Below are 21,220 nucleotides of genomic sequence, written 5' to 3'. Positions count from 1 at the left end.
CTTCATGTGCTTCAGAAGCGAACCAGCTGACTGCCCTATTTTGTTGTGTTCAGCAAGCTGGGCCTGCAAGTAAGTGCCAGTGTTTACCAATGTACACACTCACAAGGGGTGGAATAGACACCAGGCTGATTTCAGTGAAGGCAGCAGCGGCAGCATTACAACTGGCCTTGTCTAGGACAGGGCAACATCAGCTGCTGACTGGCATCCAATGCCCCCCCCCATGCTAGAAAGTGCCAACGAGTGGACGCCAGGCATTGGGCAAGATTGGACTCAGCCGTGATGACATCCCTCCATCCCCCACATGATCAAACAGACTGCTGACGTTCACAGCTTTAAAAAAACATGGCCACTTGGTTGTGGAGCCAAACTTCGTTGTGTCAGCCGTGGCCCAGTGGGTAGCACTCTCACCTCTGTGTCAGAAGGTCGTGGGTTCAAGTCCCAGTCCAGAGACTTGAGCACATAATCCAGGCTGACACTCCAGTGCAGTGCTGAGGCACGGGATGTGCCGTCTTTCGGATGAGACGTTAAACCAAGACCCCGTCTGCGCTCTCAGGTGGATGCAAAACATCCCATGGCACTATTTCGAAGAAGAGCAGGGGAATTCTCCAATGGTAGCCAATATGAATCCCTCAACCAGATGATCTGGTCATTGATTCATTGCTGTTTGTGGGACCTTGCTGTGAGTAAACTGGCTGCCGTGTTTCCTACATTACAACAGTGACTATACTTTAAAAGTGTAGTAAAGCGCTTTGAGACATCCTGAGGTCGTGAAAGGTGCTATATAAACCCAAGTTCTTTCTTTAACCGAGAACTGCCTGTAGATCCATACTTCAGACATGAGTCATTCCCTCCCTCCTGGAGAGAGCTGAAAGGGGAATAAAAATTCTAAAAGAAAAGAAACTTGTAATCAAATGATGACTCTCAGCATGCAAAGCAGGACATCTAACCAGTGCAAGGAAAACATGGGTGGATCGTCCAGCTAGTTCGCTAACTACCAGTTTGTTTGTTGTACAAGCAACAAATTAGTCTAATTTGGGTTTTAATAAGAGACCTCATGATAACTAATATCCTTGCACAGTCAAAAGAAAAGAGCTAATATGAGGTACTGCATAGTAGACTCATGACGAAGGTCAGAGTATGTGGAGTCAGGGGACAGGTAGCAGAATGGACATCAAGCTGGCTACAAAACAGAAAACAGAGAGTAGGAGTAAAGGTAGTTAATCAGACTGGAGAAAGGTGGGAGGTGATGTTCCACAAGGATTGGTGCTGGGACCACTGCTATTCACCATTTGCATAAGGGGTAATTGAGGGATATAGTTAATACTGAGGAGGACTGTGTAGGATTCGCAAAAATCCATGAAATACAGTATACGGGTAGGGCCCCTGAAGTGGCCACATTGTGAGAACACAGAATGGAGTTGGCAGTTCTCATGGCCCAGTTCAAAAGGACACACACACAGTACCTAACAGCAGTCTGAGTCATCATCGATTAGAAGAATCCAGAACCTTACTGTTTTTGATATTGTAATGTGGTTACAGCAGTAAACAAAACTATTAGCACCTGGAGGTGCGCTAATCGCTGGCAGAGCGGTAACCGATCTCAGAAACCGCTGAGCACACACAAACGGAGGGACACTAAACGGATTCCCATTATGGCAAAGCGGTAACCGATCTCAGAAACTGCTGAGCACACACAAATGAAGGGACACTAATCGGATTCCCATTAGTTCGATTTGCGAGCAGTTAAAATTAATGTGCTTGCTTTTGTTAAAGCAACCTTAACAAAGGAAAACGGTTGATTTGGCGCCAAGATTAGGGCCAGAAAAGAGTATAACCGTTCAGGTAAATCGTCAGCAAGTCAGTCTAAGATTCGACCAGAGTAAGGAAGACTCCTCCGGAGACGGTTCACACCGTGAAGTCCAAGTCCAGTTACCATCAGGAGTTCGAGGACCGTGTGGAACAGAAAACGGCTTGAGGATTTCGGAGGACTTCCAAAGTTTGTACAGGAGAGCGAGTCCAGGGGCCGGTCCCATAAGGAAGGTCGGAGGTCCCGGACGACACCAAGTAACAGGGTCCAGGAGCCGGTCCCATAAGGAAAATCGGAAATTCCAGACGTAACAAGAAGTACCAAGGTCCAGAAGGGTTTTGAAATTCTGGTGAGCATAAAGGCCCAACTCTACCTAACTGACATAATTGAGGTATATTCAGTAACGGGAGAGTTTGTAACGTTCAGGGTATTTGTAAGTCAGGAGTGTGATTTATCTCTCGATGTGTCCGTGCGCTTCCCTCACCCCCGCTTTTAGCTTATCGCTATTTTAGAACTGTTTATATGCTTTAAAGTTATTTTTCTCAGTGTATACTTTAGTCCTCTGTGAGAAACGTTATTTTTCGTCTGCATTTATTCTTGCCATTTTTCTGTGTACATTCTCTTTCAAAAATAAAGATCGTTTTGATTTAAAACTCAATCTGTCTCATCTGACCATTTGTCTTCCGAGTCACGAGTTGGGCCAACACACAAAGGTTGTCTGGCAATAAGCCCAGTGTCTAGAACCGTGAGGGGGGAGCGCTTCGAAACCGCTCACGAGTAGTGCGAAAATCAAAACCGATTTAGCACACCATAAGCTCGTTAAAACGACCCCTTACAACTGTGACAAAATACAGGAAGACATTAATAAACTTGCAGAATGTCAATGGGCAATGAAGTGTGAGGTGGTGCATTTTGGTAGGAGGAATAAGGGGGCCACGTACTCCTTGGAAAATAAGAGTCTAAATGGAGTCGAGCCACAAAGGGAGCTAGGGATACAGATACATAAATCACTAAAAGTAGCAACACAGTTTAATAAAGTCATAAAAAGTGCAGACAAAGCACTGGGATTCATTTCTAGAGGAACATAATTGAAAAGCAGGAAAGTTATGTTAAACTTATATAGAGCCTTGCTTAGACCACACTTGGGAGCACTGTGCACAGTTCTGGTCTCCATATTACAAAAAGGATATAGAAGCACTGGAGAAAGTGCAAAAAAAATGTATACGGTTGATACCAGAACTGAGAGGTTGTAACTATCAGGAAAGACTGAACAGGCTGGGGCTCTTTTCTCTAGAAAAGAGAAGGCTGAGGGTGACCTAATAGAGGTCTTTAAAATTATGAAGGGGTTCGATGGGGTAGAGTCCAGAACTAGAGGTCATAGATATAAGAGAGGTCACTAATAAATCCAATAAGGAATTCAGGAGAAACTTCTGAGTGGTTAGAATGTGGAACTCGCTACCACGGGGAGTGGTTGAGGTGAATAGTATAGATGCATTTAAGGGGAAGCAGGATAAGTACATGAGGGAGAAAGGAATAGAAGGATATGTTAATAGGGTAAGAGGAGGTAAAAAGTGTGGGAGAAGGCTCGTGTGGAGCATAAACTGTGGAGCTGAAAGGCCTTGTGTTGTAATTTCTATGTGATGTAATTATATCCAAGTTTTGCTCATTTACCTTTGGAGAGGGCTTCAAGGAAACATTTCACAGCGTTAGCGCTTATAAGTTTACCTGTGATTATTCAACTCTCTTAAGCAAGTAACAGTTCAAATTGTACACATTTCCAAGAACTGAAGAGCCTTTCCTTGTTACTTACTGTACACTGCAAATACACCCGTGTTCGTTGTTTAACCATCTATCTACCGATCACTTCATCTTCATTTTAATTCTGTGGTGCAAACTCTGAGATGAAGTTCATTCATACAGTATAATATAGCAGGAACAGCGCAGACTTTGTTGGGTTTCAACAATTCTATGTGCCAGTCATACAGTCCTTGCCAACACCGCTGCGTAGATTCTGTCATTGTTGCTTTAGCTCAGGAGGACCCACTTTAATCTGGGGTAAAATAGCTCAGTCAGGGAATTATAAAACAAAGCCATCGAGTGAATTAAAAATAGTGCGCAGAAGGAACTGAAACACAGAAAGGTACGGAATTGAAACTGCAGACCAGACAAGGACATTAAAAAGGTCTCTTACCGCATGACGAAATCCGCCTTGTCGATCTGACTGCCACAATCACTCTTCTTCAAAATTCCGCCATTTCCCACCACTGAACACTTTTTCAACGGTAACTGGAATGGTGTATCCTAGCAACACCAAAGAGACCTGCTTTCAGTTACTGGATTCAGCCTGTCCTCCTTCAGATATTTAGGCTCCTTTGGCCTTTAAAACCTGGTAGTTTTTTCATAGACTTTTCTAAAAACATTTCCTTCACAAAATTTTAATTTTCCTTTAAGATCCCTCACACGCTCTACCAGGTTTAAGACCCCTCATCCACTCTACCAGGTTTAAGATCCCTCATCCACTCTACCAGGTTTAAGATCCCTCATCCACTCTACCAGGTTTAAGATCCCTCATCCACTCTACCAGGTTTAAGATCCCTCATCCACTCTACCAGGTTTAAGATCCCTCATCCACTCTACCAGGTTTAAGATCCCTCATCCACTATACCAGGTTTAAGACCCCTCATCCACTGTACCAGGTTTAAGACCCCTCATCCACTGTACCAGGTTTAAGACCCCTCATCCACTATACCAGGTTTAAGACCCCTCATGCACTGTACCAGGTTTAAGACCCCTCATCCACTCTACCAGGTTTAAGACCCCTCATGCACTGTACCAGGTTTAAGATCCCTCATCCACTCTACCAGGTTTAAGACCCCTCATCCACTCTACCAGGCTTAAGACCCCTCATCCACTCTACCAGGTTTAAGACCCCTCATGCACTGTACCAGGTTTAAGACCCCTCGTGCACTAGATCAGGTTTAAGACCCCTCGTCCACTCTACCAGGTTTAAGACCCCTCGTCCACTATACCAGGTTTAAGACCCCTCATGCACTATACCAGGTTTAAGACCCCTCGTGCACTAGATCAGGTTTAAGACCCCTTGTCCACTCTACCAGGTTTAAGATCCCTCATCCACTCTACCAGGTTTAAGACCCCTCATACACTGTACCAGGTTTAAGACCCCTCGTGCACTAGATCAGGTTTAAGACCCCTCGTCCACACTACCAGGTTTAAGACCCCTCGTCCACTATACCAGGTTTAAGACCCCTCATGCACTATACCAGGTTTAAGACCCCTCATCCACTCTACCAGGTTTAAGACCCCTCGTCCACTATACCAGGTATAAGACCCCTCATGCACTATACCAGGTTTAAGACCCCTCATGCACTGTACCAGGTTTAAGACCCCTCATGCACGATACCAGGTTTAAGATCCCTTAAACACTATACCAGGTTTAAGACCCCTCATGCACTATACCAGGTTTAAGACCCCTCATCCACTCTACCAGGTTTAAGACCCCTCATGCACTCTACCAGGTTTAAGACCCCTCATGCACTATACCAGGTTTAAGACCCCTCATCCACTCTACCAGGTTTAAGACCCCTCATGCACTCTACCAGGTTTAAGACCCCTCATGCACTATACCAGGTTTAAGACCCCTCATCCACTCTACCAGGTTTAAGACCCCTCAAACACTATACCAGGTTTAAGACCCCTCATGCACTATACCAGGTTTAAGATCCCTCATGCACTCTACCAGGTTTAAGACCCCTCATGCACTGTACCAGGTTTAAGATCCCTCATGCACTCTACCAGGTTTAAGACCCCTCATGCACTCTACCAGGTTTAAGACCCCTCATGCACTGTACCAGGTTTAAGACCCCTCATGCACTATACCAGGTTTAAGACCCCTCAAACACTATATCAGGTTTAAGACCCCTCAAACACTATACCAGGTTTAAGACCCCTCATGCACTATATCAGGTTTAAGACCCCTCAAACACTATACCAGGTTTAAGACCCCTCATGCACTATACCAGGTTTAAGACCCCTCATGCACTCTACCAGGTTTAAGACCCCTCATGCACTATACCAGGTTTAAGACCCCTCATGCACTGTACCAGGTTTAAGACCCCTCATGTGCTATACCAGGTTTAAGACCCCTCATGCACTCTACCACGTTTAAGACCCCTCATGCACTGTACCAAGTTTGAGATCCCTCATACACTCTAACCAGGTTTAAGACCCCTCATGCACTCTAACAGTTTTAAGATCCCCCATGTACTATACCAGGTTTAAGACCCCTCATGCACTATTCCAGGTTTAAGACCCCTCATGCACTATACCAGGTTTAAGATCCCTCATGCTCTATACCAGTTTTAAGACCCCTCATGTACTATACCAGGTTTAAGACCCCTCATGCACTCTACCAGGTTTAAGACCCCTCATGCACTGTACCAGGTTTAAGACCCCTCATGCACTATACCAGGTTTAAGACCCCTCAAACACTATATCAGGTTTAAGACCCCTCAAACACTATACCAGGTTTAAGACCCCTCATGCACTATACCAGGTTTAAGACCCCTCATGCACTATATCAGGTTTAAGACCCCTCAAACACTATACCAGGTTTAAGACCCCTCATGCACTATACCAGGTTTAAGACCCCTCATGCACTCTACCAGGTTTAAGACCCCTCATGCACTATACCAGGTTTAAGACCCCTCATGCACTGTACCAGGTTTAAGACCCCTCATGTGCTATACCAGGTTTAAGACCCCTCATGCACTCTACCACGTTTAAGACCCCTCATGCACTGTACCAAGTTTGAGATCCCTCATACACTCTAACCAGGTTTAAGACCCCTCATGCACTCTAACAGTTTTAAGATCCCCCATGTACTATACCAGGTTTAAGACCCCTCATGCACTATTCCAGGTTTAAGACCCCTCATGCACTATACCAGGTTTAAGATCCCTCATGCTCTATACCAGTTTTAAGACCCCTCATGTACTATACCAGGTTTAAGACCCCTCATGTACTATACCAGGTTTAAGATCCCTCATACACTATACCAGGTTTAAGACCCCTCATGCACTATACCAGGTTTAAGACCCCCCATGCACTATACCAGGTTTAAGACCCCTCATGCACTATACAAGGTTTAAGATCCCTCATGCACTATACCAGGTTTAAGACCCCTCATGCACTATACCAGGTTTAAGACCCTTCATGCACTCTACCAGGTTTAAGACCCCTCATGCACTCTACCAGGTTTAAGACCCCTCATGTACTATACCAGGTTTAAGACCCCTCATGCACTATACCAGGTTTAAGACCCCTCATGCACTATACCAGGTTTAAGACCCCTCATGCACTATACCAGGTTTAAGACCCCTCATGCACTATACCAGGTTTAAGATCCCTCATGCACTATACCAGTTTTAAGACCCCTCATGTACTATACCAGGTTTAAGACCCCTCATGTACTATACCAGGTTTAAGACCCCTCATGCACTATACCAGGTTTAAGATCCCTCATACACTATACCAGGTTTAAGACCCCTCATGCACTATACCAGGTTTAAGACCCCTCATGCACTATATCAGGTTTAAGACCCCTCAAACACTATATCAGGTTTAAGACCCCTCAAACACTATACCAGGTTTAAGACCCCTCATGCACTATATCAGGTTTAAGACCCCTCAAACACTATACCAGGTTTAAGACCCCTCAAACACTATATCAGGTTTAAGACCCCTCAAACACTATATCAGGTTTAAGACCCCTCAAACACTATACCAGGTTTAAGACCCCTCATGCACTATACCAGGTTTAAGACCCCTCATGCACTGTACCAGGTTTAAGACCCCTCATGCACTGTACCAGGTTTAAGACCCCTCATGCACTGTACCAGGTTTAAGACCCCTCATGCACTCTACCAGGTTTAAGACCCCTCATGCACTATACCAGGTTTAAGACCCCTCATGCACTGTACCAGGTTTAAGACCCCTCATGCACTCTACCACGTTTAAGACCCCTCATGCACTGTACCAAGTTTGAGATCCCTCATACACTCTAACCAGGTTTAAGACCCCTCATGCACTCTAACAGTTTTAAGATCCCCCATGTACTATACCAGGTTTAAGACCCCTCATGCACTATTCCAGGTTTAAGACCCCTCATGCACTATACCAGGTTTAAGATCCCTCATGCACTATACCAGTTTTAAGACCCCTCATGTACTATACCAGGTTTAAGACCCCTCATGTACTATACCAGGTTTAAGATCCCTCATACACTATACCAGGTTTAAGACCCCTCATGCACTATACCAGGTTTAAGACCCCCCATGCACTATACCAGGTTTAAGACCCCTCATGCACTATACAAGGTTTAAGATCCCTCATGCACTATACCAGGTTTAAGACCCCTCATGCACTATACCAGGTTTAAGACCCTTCATGCACTCTACCAGGTTTAAGACCCCTCATGCACTCTACCAGGTTTAAGACCCCTCATGTACTATACCAGGTTTAAGACCCCTCATGCACTATACAAGGTTTAAGACCCCTCATGCACTATACCAGGTTTAAGACCCCTCATGCACTATACCAGGTTTAAGACCCCTCATGCACTATACCAGGTTTAAGACCCCTCATGCACTATACCAGGTTTAAGATCCCTCATGCACTATACCAGTTTTAAGACCCCTCATGTACTATACCAGGTTTAAGACCCCTCATGTACTATACCAGGTTTAAGATCCCTCATACACTATACCAGGTTTAAGACCCCTCATGCACTATACCAGGTTTAAGACCCCTCATGCACTATACCAGGTTTAAGACCCCTCATGCACTATACCAGGTTTAAGACCCTTCATGCACTCTACCAGGTTTAAGACCCCTCATGCACTATACCAGATTTAAGACCCCTCATGCACTCTACCAGGTTTAAGACCCCTCATGCACTCTACCAGGTTTAAGACCCCTCATGTACTATACCAGGTTTAAGACCCCTCATGCACTCTACCAGGTTTAAGGTCTCTCAAATACTTTAATTTATTTAAAGCCCGTTTTACACAATGGAAAGGAGTGTGTACTGTTGACAGTATTAAAAATTGCCTGGGAACGTTTTATTTTACAAGCTGGAACAACTTTCATATTTGTAACGATGTAAATTTCTCCGATATACTTTAGTTCGTAGTTTATTTCTCTTTCTAAGAACATTTCGACTTGAGTTTAGGACTGAAGACAAAGTATTGATTGTTCACCTGGGGAAACATGGAGAAGATTTCATTGTTGACAGTGAGTGAGTAGAAGAATTCTCCATCAAACCAGAGGCTCTTTCCTATGGGAGAGTTCAACTTTGTTACAGCAAACAGTCGCTGTGCATCACAACATTGTTCGAGTAATCTCCTACAAGAAAACAAGAACCGTTTTAAATGGAAAAACAGTAATCAAACATGGAGATATGACAGCAAATTTCACAAATCTTTGTTCCTGGTATGGGGCTTTCTCTGGACAGCTAACTTAAAAAGGAACACAAAAGTCTTTATAAACATATAAATAGTAAAAAGGGTAGCCAAAGGAAGGGGTGGGGACTGATTAGGGACCAAACAAGAGATCTTCTTGTGGAGGCTGAGGTACTAAGTGAGTTCTTTGCTAGGCTGACACTCCCAGTGCAGAGCCGAGGGAGTGCTGCACTGTCGGAGGTGCCATCTTTCGGATGAGATGTTAAACCGAGGCCCCGTCTGCTCTCTCGGGTGGACGTAAAAGATCCCATGGCACTATTTCGAAGAAGAGTAGGGGAGTTATTCCCGGTGTCCTGGCTAATATTTATCCCTCAACCAACATCACTAAAAAAAAGATTATCTGGTCATTATCACATTGCTGTTTGTGGGAGCTTGCTGTGCGCAAATTGGCTGCCGCATTTCCCACATTACAACAGTGACTACATTCCAAAAGTACTTCATTGACTGTAAAGCGATTTGAGACGTCCGGTGGTCGTGAAAGGCGCTATATAAATGCAAGTCTTTCTTTCTTTGCAGCTGTTTTCACTAGAGAGGAGGATGCTGCCGATGTAGCAGTAAAGGAGGTGGTAGTAGCGATATTGGATTCAATAAAAATAATGGGGTACTTAATAGGTTGGTAGTCCTCAAAGTAGAAAAGTCACCCGGTCCGGATGGGGTGCATCCTGGGTTACTGAGGGAAGTAAGGGTTGAAATTGCGGAGGCTCTAGCCACATTTTTCCAATCCTCCTTAGATATGGGGGTGGTGCCAGGGAACTGGAGGATTGTAAATGTTACACCCCTGTTTATAAAAGGGAAGAGGGATAAACCAGGCAACTACAGGCCAGTCAGCCTAACGTCGGTGTTGAGGAAACTTTTAGAGGCAATAATCTGAGGCAAAATGAATTGCCATTTGGAAAAGTATGGGTTAATAAATGAAAGTCAGCATGGATTTGTTAAGGGCAAATCGTGTTTGACTAACTTGATTGAGTTCATTGATGAAGTAACGGAGAGGGCTGATGAGGGTAGTATGGTTGATGTTGTGTATATGGACTATCAAAAAACGTTTGATAAAGTACCATTAATAGACTTGTTAGCAAAACTGAAGCCCATAGGATTAAAGGGACAGTGGCAGTATGGATACGAAATAAGGGACAGAAATCAGAGAGTAGCGGTGGACAGTTGTTTATCAGACTGGAGGAAATTATACAGTGGTGTTCACCAGGGGTCATTATTAGGACCACTGCTCCTTGTGATATATATTATTGATGTGGACTTGGGTATACAGGGCATAATTTCAAAGTTTGCAGATGACACAAAATTTGAAAATTAAGTAAAAAATGAGGAGAATAGTAACAGACTTCAGGAGCACATAGACTGCTGAAATGGGCAATGAATTTCAACGCAGAGAAGTGTGAAGTGATACATTTTAGTAGGAAGAATGAGAAGAAGCAATATAAACTAAATGATACAATTTTAAAGGGGGTGCAGGAACAGAGAGACCTCGGGGTGAATGTACACAAATCTTTGAAGGTGGCCGGACAAGTTGAGAAAGCTGTTAAAAAAGCACATGGGATCCTGGGCTTTATTAATAGAGGAATAGAGTACAAAAGCAAGGAAGTTATGGTAAACCTTTATAAAACACTGGTTAGGCCTCAGCTGAAGTATTGTGATCAATTCTGGGCATTGTACTTTAGGAAGGATGTCAAGGCCTTGGAGAGGGTGCAGAAGAGATTTACTAGAATGGCACCAGGGATGAGGGACTTCAGTTATGTGGAGAGACAGGAGAAGCTGGGGTTGTTCACCTTACAGCAGAGAAGGTTAAGAGGAGATTTGATAGAGGTGTTCAAAATCATGAATGGTTTTGGTAGAGTAAATAAGGAGAAACTGTTTCCAGTGGCAGACGAGTCGGTAACCAGAGGACACAGATTTTAGGTGATTGGCAAAAGAACCAGAGGCGAGATGAGGAAACATTTTTTTACACAGCGAATTGTTGTGATCGGGAATGTGCTGCCTGAAAGGGCGGTGAAGGCAGACTCAATAGCAATTTCAAAAGGGAATTGGATAAATACTTGAACAGAAAAAATCTGCAGGGCTTTGGGGAAAGAGCGGGGGAGTGGGACCAATTGGAGAGCTCTACCAAAGGGCCAGCACAGGCACAATGGGCTGAATGGCCTCCTTCTGTGCTTTATCATTCTATGATTCTATGACAGTGTGAATATCTGCAACTGAGGCACACTTGAGAAATGTGTTTTTATTTTGTTCAGAACAACTCAGATTATGAGGCCAATACGTTCGAAGTATTTCAAATTGGGACAGGGTAGACAGAAGCAGACTGTATCCAGTAGTTGAGGGGTGTAGAACGAGGGGCCATGGATATAAGATTAAATGTATGAGATTTAGAACAGAGTGCAAGAGAAACAACTTCGCACAGAGAGTTGCGAGTTGTGTGGAATTAACTTCCAGGGTTATTGGTGGAGGCAGAAATTACATCAACCTTCAAGATTAAATTGGAAAGGCGAATGAAGGAAAATGGGAATGAAGGGGTACGGGAACAGGCGGGTAAATGTGATTTAAATTATTTGCTGGTGCAGGGTAAACACCGACACGGGCTGGTTGGGCCAAATGGTCTGTTTACGTGATGTAACTTCGACGGATTTCAAGATGTCAATGGGCCCTCACAGGATTTCCCGTCCAGGGAATCCCCGACGTGCACTCCCAGCCGGAGAAGCTCCGCACCAGGAACACAAACTCGAAACCTGCGCTGCGTTAAGTACTGTTCTGGTTAAACAAAGAAACAAGGGGGGTGACATTATACCGTTCACAAAGTTGTGCGACAAAGCAAGACAGGCACAAAGAGTGGTGGAATGTCCCACGGTAGCGTGGCAGTAGCGCCATTGGAGCAAGAACAGCCTTCACTTACAGCAAGGCTGTCGTTTTAGAGAGCAGTGTCGGTACCTTAAAGGGTCAACAGCCTTCTGAAAAAAAATAAACATTAAAAAAAATTCCCAAATGGCAGTCTTCAGCTCTTAAAGTTGAATTGCCTTCCACACCTTAAAAAAATGGGAAAAGTGCTTCAGCACTAACACAAATGGCTCAGCAAGCTAGGGAAGGGCACCCAGGGTCTCGCACGCAGCAGTCCAGCTTTGTGCAGGGGGTCAACACTGCAAGACAGTCCTCCACCCACAGGGGCCAGGAGGCTCTTCAGAAAGGATGTGAGACCAGATCACCGAGACCGTCACTGCCCGCAGTGTCGCCCCCACCACCTGGCTCCAGTGCCCAAAGAAGCTTCATGACCTCAGACCACTGGTCAAGGTCAGTGAATGCATCTTCAAAAGCTGTCTCCTGCCAACTGCACCACCAGCCTCGCACACTGCTGACTCACCTACCAAAAATCTGTACCAAACACGAGGCACACCTCCCATTCCTACCTTTACCTCAAGCCCTTGGAAGAGGCGGTGGGGCAGAAAGGATACAAGATGCTGGTATCCTCATACGTTATCCTCCTTCTGCCATGCACCTCTTGCTTTCCCACCCTCCTCTCACCACAACTCCACCCTTGCGCCTTCCTCATTTCACACACCCATGAAATGCAGCCTGCCCAGCTAGTGGTTGACCAAGAAGAGGGCGAGGAGAGTGAAGAAGAAGAAGAAGAAGACGAAGAAGAAGAAACACTATCATTTGATTTCACACTCTCAGCCACCAGCTCCTCAAGGTCGACCAGCAAGGCCATTTGCAGTGTCCCCCACTGAAAGTCAGCAGCCTTCCACCAGCCATGCTGCAGCCACTGGGGTAGCACTGAGTGACATCAGTAGGATAGGCAAAGGCACACACAAGACAGTCACTAAGAGAATGCATAAGGGTGATTAGTTGATGGTTTCTACCCCAGAGTATTAAAAGAAATAGGTGAGGAAATTACAAATGTGTTAGTCATCATTTTCCAACGCTCTCTAGATTCAGGATTTGTGCCTTTGGATTGGAAAATTAGAAATGTCACTCCATTATTTAAGAAGGGGGGCAGGGAGGAACCAAAAACTAGACCTGTCAGTTTAACATCAATTGTGGAGAAGATACTGGAATCTATCATTAGAGGCAGTTACTGAGCACTTGGACAAGAATGAGCTGATCAAGGAGAATCAGCATGGATTTGTGATGGATAGGTCATGTCAGACTAATCCAGTTGAACTTGTGAGGAGGTCACTAACATGGTGGATAGGGGAGTGTCTATGGATGTTGTCTATATGGCATCTGATAAGGTTCCGCACAAGAGATTATTAGCAATAATTAAAGCGCATGGAATTGTGACATGGTTTGGTAATTGGTTGGGAGGTAGGAAGGAGACAGAGAATAGGGATAAAGGGAATGTTTTCTGATTGGCAGGATGTGACAAGTGATGTTCCCCAAGGATCTGTACTGGGGCCTCAGCTTTTCACCATTTCATGTTATATGTCAATGACTTGGATGAAGGAATAGAGAGCTGTATATTCAAGTTTGCAGATGACACTGAGTTAGGAGGCTCAGTAAGTTGCGTAGATGGGAGCAGGAAGCTACTAAGGGACACGGACAGACTAAGCCAGTGGGCAAAACTACGGCAAATGAAGTTCAATGTGGGGAAGTGTGATGTCATCCACTTTATAAATCCAAGAAACAAAGATCAGAATATTTTTTAATGGTGACAGACATGGGGCAGTGGAAGAGCAAAGAGGTTTGGGTGTTCAGGGGCATAAATCACTAAAAGCCAGCGCACAGGTGCAAAAATAATCAACAAGGCTAACGGAATGTTGGCCTTTAGCTCGAGGGAGCTGGAATTCCAGAGTGAGGAAGCGATGCTTCAGTTGTACAGAGCCTTGGCCAGACCCCTGTCAGAGCACTGCGTCAGCTTTGGGCATTGCGCCTCAGGGAAGATATATTGGCCTTGGAGGGGGTACAGTGCGGATTCACCAGAATGATAACTAGGTTTAAAGGGTAAAATTATGAAGACAGGTTGCATAATCTTGCCTGGTATTCTCTTGAGTTTAGCAGGTTGAGGGGGTGATCTACTTGAGGTATTTAAAATAATTAAGGGAACATAGGAACAGGAGGAGGCCAGTCAGCCCCTCGGGCCTGTTCCTTCATTCAATTAGATCATGGCTGATCTGTACCTCAACTCCATCTACCCGCCTTTACTCCATTTCCCTTAATATCCTTACCTAACCAAAGGGATTTGATGGGGTAGATACAAAGAAACTATTTCCTCTGGTGGGGGAACCCAGAACAAGGGGGGCACAATCTTAAAATTAGAGCTAGGCGGTTCAAGGGTGAAATCAGGAAGCACTTTTGCTCACACACACACACCTAGTACATTCCTTTTCATTTAATTGTTGTCAGTATCTGAGCTTGTGGTGACTACTGTACACATCGGTTGTAAAAAGTCAAGTTGTGTTCTTATTTATGTTTGTACAAGGGGAGGATTGTCAAACTGGCTGGCAGAGTGGAGTGTCCATGCCAAATGTAGAGAGTGTCAGATCTATATACTGTACTTCTTGTGGCTCAGTGGGTATCACTCACGCCTACTTAGTTATGTAAGATACCCTAGTCATGTATATACATATATAGGTAGGGTTAGGAGTTGCTTTAATCTCATATGATTAGGGTTTTTGCTTTCTTTTTACTTATAAATGACTTGTGGATTTGTAATGTAGCTAGGAAAAATGAAATGGTTAAAGTTGCTCATTCCCAGGATGCTTCAGGGTGTAATGTGTCTGGGTACAATTTAGCTGCCTGTGCTGTTTAACTTCTGCTGAAAGTGTAGGAGGTGTGATTCTTATTTTCGCCATATTGTGAAAGACAGTCTTGAGATAGGAAGTGGGACAACAGGCCAGGATGGTGAACAAGTTGGCATCTGGTATTTTGTCTGAACTATCTAATTTCTGAGGGCCTTGTCATGCCATAATGAATCAGCAAGGACAGTGTGCGTGACTAGAGACCTATAAAGAGCTTGAGCATTCCTTAGCAATTTGTAGAAAGAGTCAGGTCCGAAAAAGGTTACGTCTCTACCCAGGGAAGAATGGGGTAATACCGTTTGTTTCGCTCTGTATGTCTACTGCTTAAAGACATTGGCCTAAGAAGTGGGGAACGCTGGCAACCTGCCGGTAACACTGGCGGACAAGGATAACAGCCGCCGGCCGAGAGAGCACGCGGGCAGTGCCAGCATGTTGGTACTGCCTGCTCATTAGCAGCAGCGTGGCGATGATTTTCTAGTGCACCGCGCTCGTTGTAGCACTAATCTCAGGAGGAGGTCAAAGGTCGACTCTGTCTCCCGCTTGCAGTGTGGGGGAACGGGGTAAAAAGGAGTGACCCCAACAGTTGCTGTACGTGCTCCAAAAATATTAGCTGCCGCCCGATGTTTGTCGATTTTTTTTCTCTATGACATGAATGCAGATAAAAAAGGTCTTATCACAGATCATCTTCAATGAGTTCACCCATTGATTGATTGGTAAAACATATGGTCGATTCGCATTGTACAGTTCATGAAGGCTCAATAATTACATGAAACTATTCTTAGATAATACACAACCTGGAACATATAATGCTGGCTCATTACATATATTTCTCCATATAATAAATGAGTAACTGGAATGCCCATGTCCAAAGTGGTCCCACCACCAAACGCATCTTCCCCTCCCCTCTCCTTTCAGCATTCCGTAGGGACCGCTCCCTCCGAGACACCCTAGTCCACTCCTCTATCACCCCCAACAGCCCTTCCTCTTCGCCTGGCACCTTCCCGTGAAAGCGCAGGAGATGTAACACCTGCCCCTATACCTCCCCCCTTCCCACTGTCCAGGGCCCCAAACACCCCTTCCAGGTGAAACAGCGATTTACTTGTACTTCTCGCAATCTAGTATACTGTATTCGCTGCTCACGATGCGGCCTCCTCTACATTGGGGAGACCAAACGCAGATTGGGTGACCGCTTTGCGGAACACCTCCGTTCAGTCCGTAAGGGTGACCCCAAGCTTCCGGTCGCCTGTCATTTTAATTCACCGCTCCATTCCCACTCGGACCTCACCGTCCTTGGCCTCTTGCATTGTTCCACGGAAGCTCAACGTAAACTCGAGGAACAGCATCTCATCTTCCGATTAGGCACTTTGCAGCCTTCCAGACTCAATATCGAGTTCAACAATTTCAGATCATAACCTCAGCCCCTATTACATTTTCTTATATTTTTTTTTTCCACCCCTTTGTTTTGGGTCTTCCCTTTCCCCCCCCTTTCCTTTTTTTTTCTTTCTCTCTCCCACATGGCAACTGTCTCTCATCCTGCCAGTACACCTCACACCTAATCTCAGCTGTCTTTTGTCTCCACTGTCCTATTACCATCTCGTCTGGTTTTGAATACCTCTTAATGTCTCTTTTACTTCTTTTGTTCCATCGCAGCCTTGCCTGCGATCTATTTTATTTCCTTTCCAGTTTTGAAAAAGGGTTTTGACCCGAAACGTCAACTCTAATTTCTCTCCACGGATGTTGTCTGGCCTGCTGAGTTTTTCCAGCATTTTCTGTTGTTATTTCCCATGTTCCCTGTTGTGTTGCAAAGACTGAGAGGTGCATGACTGCAAATGTAGTTCCCAACAGTGAATCCTGTAGTGTCCGCTCATTTATTAAAGGGTTTATGAAAAATACTTGGTAAGTATCTAATCTGGGAACGAGTCCAGTAGAGTCTCATTATTAGGTTGAGTTATTCTTCTGTGCCTAAGGGGACCCATTGATTATCTGGGTCTATCCATCTGAAATCCAACTGTGAATCTTTTCATATAATGCAGTCTGAATCCCCCCCACAGGTGGCGAATGTACTGTGATCATGTTTGGTTTTCAGGTTAGGCAGATGGAATTATACTGTTGACCTGTATCAATAAATGGAATAACATTTAATTACCAAGAGCTGAGCCAATGGAAGTGGATGTGAACTTCACTGCGAGTGTTATGTTTTTTGCGGACTTTGAACAACACCTACTGCTTAGGTTCAGTTGCTGAGTCGAGTATTGATAGGAAGTGGTGTGTGACGTAAGAAAACTACTAGGCACTTGGTCTAAGCATTAAACAAAGCTTTAATCAACTGTTTTACAACATGGAGGTCTAGTTGTGTCCTTCACTAGTTCCTGTTAAGAATGTCCTGCGCAAGCTGGGCCCATGTGTTGTGTATTTTGAATGTTGTATTTGAATTGTCCCACATAGCTTACCGTAGTTGTGATGTGCAATGCACTATGGGGAATACAGTGCATGAAGTGGAGAAGATTCTGGAAAGTCATGGCTGTGAACTGAACTCTGTCTCCTGCGTACTCTTTTAATTGTTATACAAGCAAGGTTATTAAACTCTTGAGATTTAACAAAAGTGGCGACGAGGACGTCTGAACTTACATGGCTCTGCTGTGCGGAAGATAGTCGGGTTTTACGTGTTTAAAACTTACTTTTGCCGTGGGCAGTTAATTAAAGTGAGTAAATCGGGAAGGACATTTATTCAACTGTGAAACGATCTGTGAATTGAAGCACTTAACTGATAGTAATTTTACTTGAGTTCAACATTGGAAGGATCCTTAGTGAATGATAATTAGGAGCCTGAGAGAAGGAAAATGGCTGGAATTATCGGTAACATTGGACCGTTTGATGAGAATGTCGAACAATGGAGCTCATACACAGAACGATTTGAATACTTCACACAAGCAAATGACATTGGAGGGAACAAAGTAGTACCTACATTGTTAAGTGTGATGGGACCAAAGACTTTCAATCTTTTGCATACTTTAGTGCATCCAGATAAACCAGAGACTAAACAATATAGCGAAATTGTGGAGATACTAAAAGGGCATTTTTCACCCAAACCCCTAGTCATAGCTGAGAGGTTTAGGTTCCACAGGCGTAACCAGGAAGAAGGAGAAACAGTGACCATGTTTGTAGCTGCACTAAAAAGACTATCAGAACACTGTGAGTTTGATGACGTGCTAAATGATACTATAAGAGACAGGCTAGTGTGTGGTATGAGAACTGAAGCCATACAGAAGAGACTATTAACAGAGAGTAATCTGACTCTACAAAAGGCCATTGAAATCAGTATTTCCATGGAATTGGCAGCTAAGGAAGCTCAACAGTTGGGTGCAACAGAAAAAGTGCACAAAGTAAGAACAGAGAGCCAAGGGCCATGCTTCCGTTGTGGCAAAACAGGGCATCTTGCGTCTGCATGCTGGTGTGTGGACATGGATTGCCACAGCTGTGGTAAAAAGGGACATATTCAGCGCGCATGCAGAAATAAAAAGGACACAGAGAAAAAGTCAAAGACGGAAGGAAGAAAAAAAACATTCAGACAAAAGACAAAGAAGCATGTCCGCTCTGTAGGACAGGACAAAACAGAGGCAAGTGACACTTCAGAGGAGGAACTATTACTGAACGTGCTGACTGTAGCTGGGGATTCGCATGGCTACTGGGTCTCACCCTTGCTAGAGGGGCAGCCTGTGCGAATGCAGATCGATACTGGGGCAGCAGTATCTCTTATGTCAGAGACAGTCTACAAAAAGACATTAAAGCACCTTCCACTTCAGCCAGCTAACATAGTGTTAAAGACATATACCGGTGAAAGAGTAACCGTGAGAGGTATCACTGAGGTCACAGTTCAGTTGAATGGACAAACTAGGAAGTTACCACTCTACGTAGTTAAAGGAGACTACCCCTCCCTGCTGGGACGTTCGTGGATGGAGGGAATAAAATTAGACTGGTCACCAGTCTACATGATATCACACAATGATCCAGGCTTACCCGCCATCTTAAAGAAACATGCAGAAGTCTTTAATGGAGAACTGGGTAGCATGAAAGATATTACTGTGAAGCTTCGTATTAAGCAGGATAGCAAACCCAAGTTCATGAAGGCACGACCCATACCTTATGCCATCAGACCAAAAGTCGAGGCTGACTTAGAAGCCCTAGTTGAAAGCGGAGTACTAGAACCAGTCAGCGTGAGTGAATGGGCAACGCCCATCGTACCAGTGCTCAAGAAAGGGGGTGGAGTTAGGATATGTGGAGATTTTAAAGTAACTGTTAACCCTGTATTGTCAGTGGAGCAATATCCGCTTCCCCATATTGATGATTTGTTTGCGGGACTTACTGGGGGCCAGAAGTTTAGCACAATCGACCTCTGTCAAGCCTACCTGCAAATGCATGTGGATGAACAGTCACGAGAAATGCTGACTATTGTGACGCACAAGGGCCTATTTAGGTATTGTCGACTTCCTTTCAGAATTACATCAGCTCCAGCGCTTTTCCAACGTGCTATGGACCAGATCCTTAGTGGATTGCCTGGAGTCCAGTGCTACTTAGATGATATCTTAGTTGCTGGGTGTGATGACCAAGACCATCTGCGTAACTTGGACGCAACGCCACAGAGACTGAGGGATTACGGACTCAGAGTTCGCAGGGATAAATGCAATTTTTTTCAGACATCACTTGAGTACCTCGGTCATGTGATCGATGCCACAGGCCTTCACAAGGCACCGTCCAAGACCAAGGCAATCTTGGATGCCCCAGCACCTGAAAATATCAGCCAGCTGCATTCTTTTTTAGGGTTACTGAACTACTATGGACGGTTCATACCGAACCTAGCCTCGATGCTGAGGCCGCTGCATTGGTTGCTATGTAAAGACAAGAAGTGGGAATGGACTAACAAGTGCCAGGAGGCATTCATGACAGCAAAGGACACGCTCCTGAAGTCAGAGGCTTTGACGCATTTTAACCCTTCATTACCAATACAGTTAGCTTGCGATGCATCGTCATATGGTGTGGGAGCGGTCGTTTTTCATATCATGCCAAACAGAAAAGAGAAGCCGATAGCATTCGCATCTAGGACTTTGAACAGAGCTGAAACTAACTACGCCCAAATAGAACGAGAAGCACTGAGCATCGTTTTTGGCGTTCGCAAGTTTCACCAATATTTGTACGGGAGACAGTTCACCCTACTAACAGATCACCGCCCTCTCACGGCCATCTTCGGGCCACATACAGGGATTCCGTCACTTGCTGCGAGCAGAATGCAAAGGTGGGCGCTGCTGTTGTCTGCACACACCTTTGACATTAGATATCGCAAGTATGACCTGCATGGCAATGCCGACGGTCTTTCCAGGTTGCTGCTGCCTGTCACCAAGCCTATGACGCGTAGCATGGACATCTGCTATTTTAGGCAGGTGGAAAACGCGCCTGTTACTTCGACACAGGTCCGACGAAACACCAGAAACGACCCAGTGTTGTCTGCAGTGCTGGACATTATCGTCAGGGGCAAGCTTGACAGCGATGACCCAAACCTGAAACCATATCTCTTAAGGAGAAACGAACTGTCGGTGCAGTCTGGATGTTTGCTGTGGGGGAGGAGAGTGGTTATTCCACCATCGCTACAAAAACCAGTGTTACAGCAACTACACTCCGGACACTGCGGAATGGTTCGTATGAAAGAAATAACGAGGAGCTACTTCTGGTGGCCGGGTATGGATGGACAGATTGAGGACAAAGCTAAAACATGTTCCTCATGTCAGGGAGTTCGTAATGTGCCACAGCTTGCACCTCTTCACCCCTGGGACTTTCCGGAGGAAGCATGGCACTGCATTCATGTAGACTTTGCAGGTCCATTCTGTTATGTCCGTGTATCTTAATGTTGTGTCCTTCAATAATCAGACAACAGACTGCAGGGAACGATTCAACAGGTGTTTACTGAATGAGGGTTACTCTAGAACTAACTGTACAGATCACTACTCAGGGTTTATATACAGGTGTGGTCACTGCCGGTACTACAGTATACAGGAGCTGTAAAAAGTAGTTCTCTCCCTTAAGGTTATATACATTACATACATTACACATTCGAGGAGAGAATGTTCCTGGTGGCTGTTGACGTG

General features: G+C 44.8%; 1 protein-coding gene across 1 annotated transcript in view; it reads right to left on the bottom strand.

The window, feature by feature from the left end:
• Positions 1-21,220, bottom strand: part of st8sia1 (ST8 alpha-N-acetyl-neuraminide alpha-2,8-sialyltransferase 1) — a 66,006-nt gene that overhangs the window by 28,544 nt on the left and 16,242 nt on the right. The window contains exons 2-3 of the mRNA XM_086010005.1: positions 9,085-9,229; positions 3,999-4,108 (exon numbers count right to left, since the gene is read on the bottom strand). Coding sequence (XP_085866131.1) covers positions 3,999-4,108; positions 9,085-9,229 — 255 coding nt within the window. The remainder of the gene's footprint in view (positions 1-3,998; positions 4,109-9,084; positions 9,230-21,220) is intronic.

Source organism: Somniosus microcephalus, chromosome 17 (assembly GCF_052327205.1).
Source record: "Somniosus microcephalus isolate GS21.2 chromosome 17, FLI_Smic_1.0, whole genome shotgun sequence".
In the NCBI taxonomy this organism is placed as follows: Eukaryota; Metazoa; Chordata; class Chondrichthyes; order Squaliformes; family Somniosidae; genus Somniosus; species Somniosus microcephalus.
The sequence above is the reverse complement of the archived record's forward strand: the minus strand, read 5'-3'. Positions and strand labels throughout refer to the sequence as shown.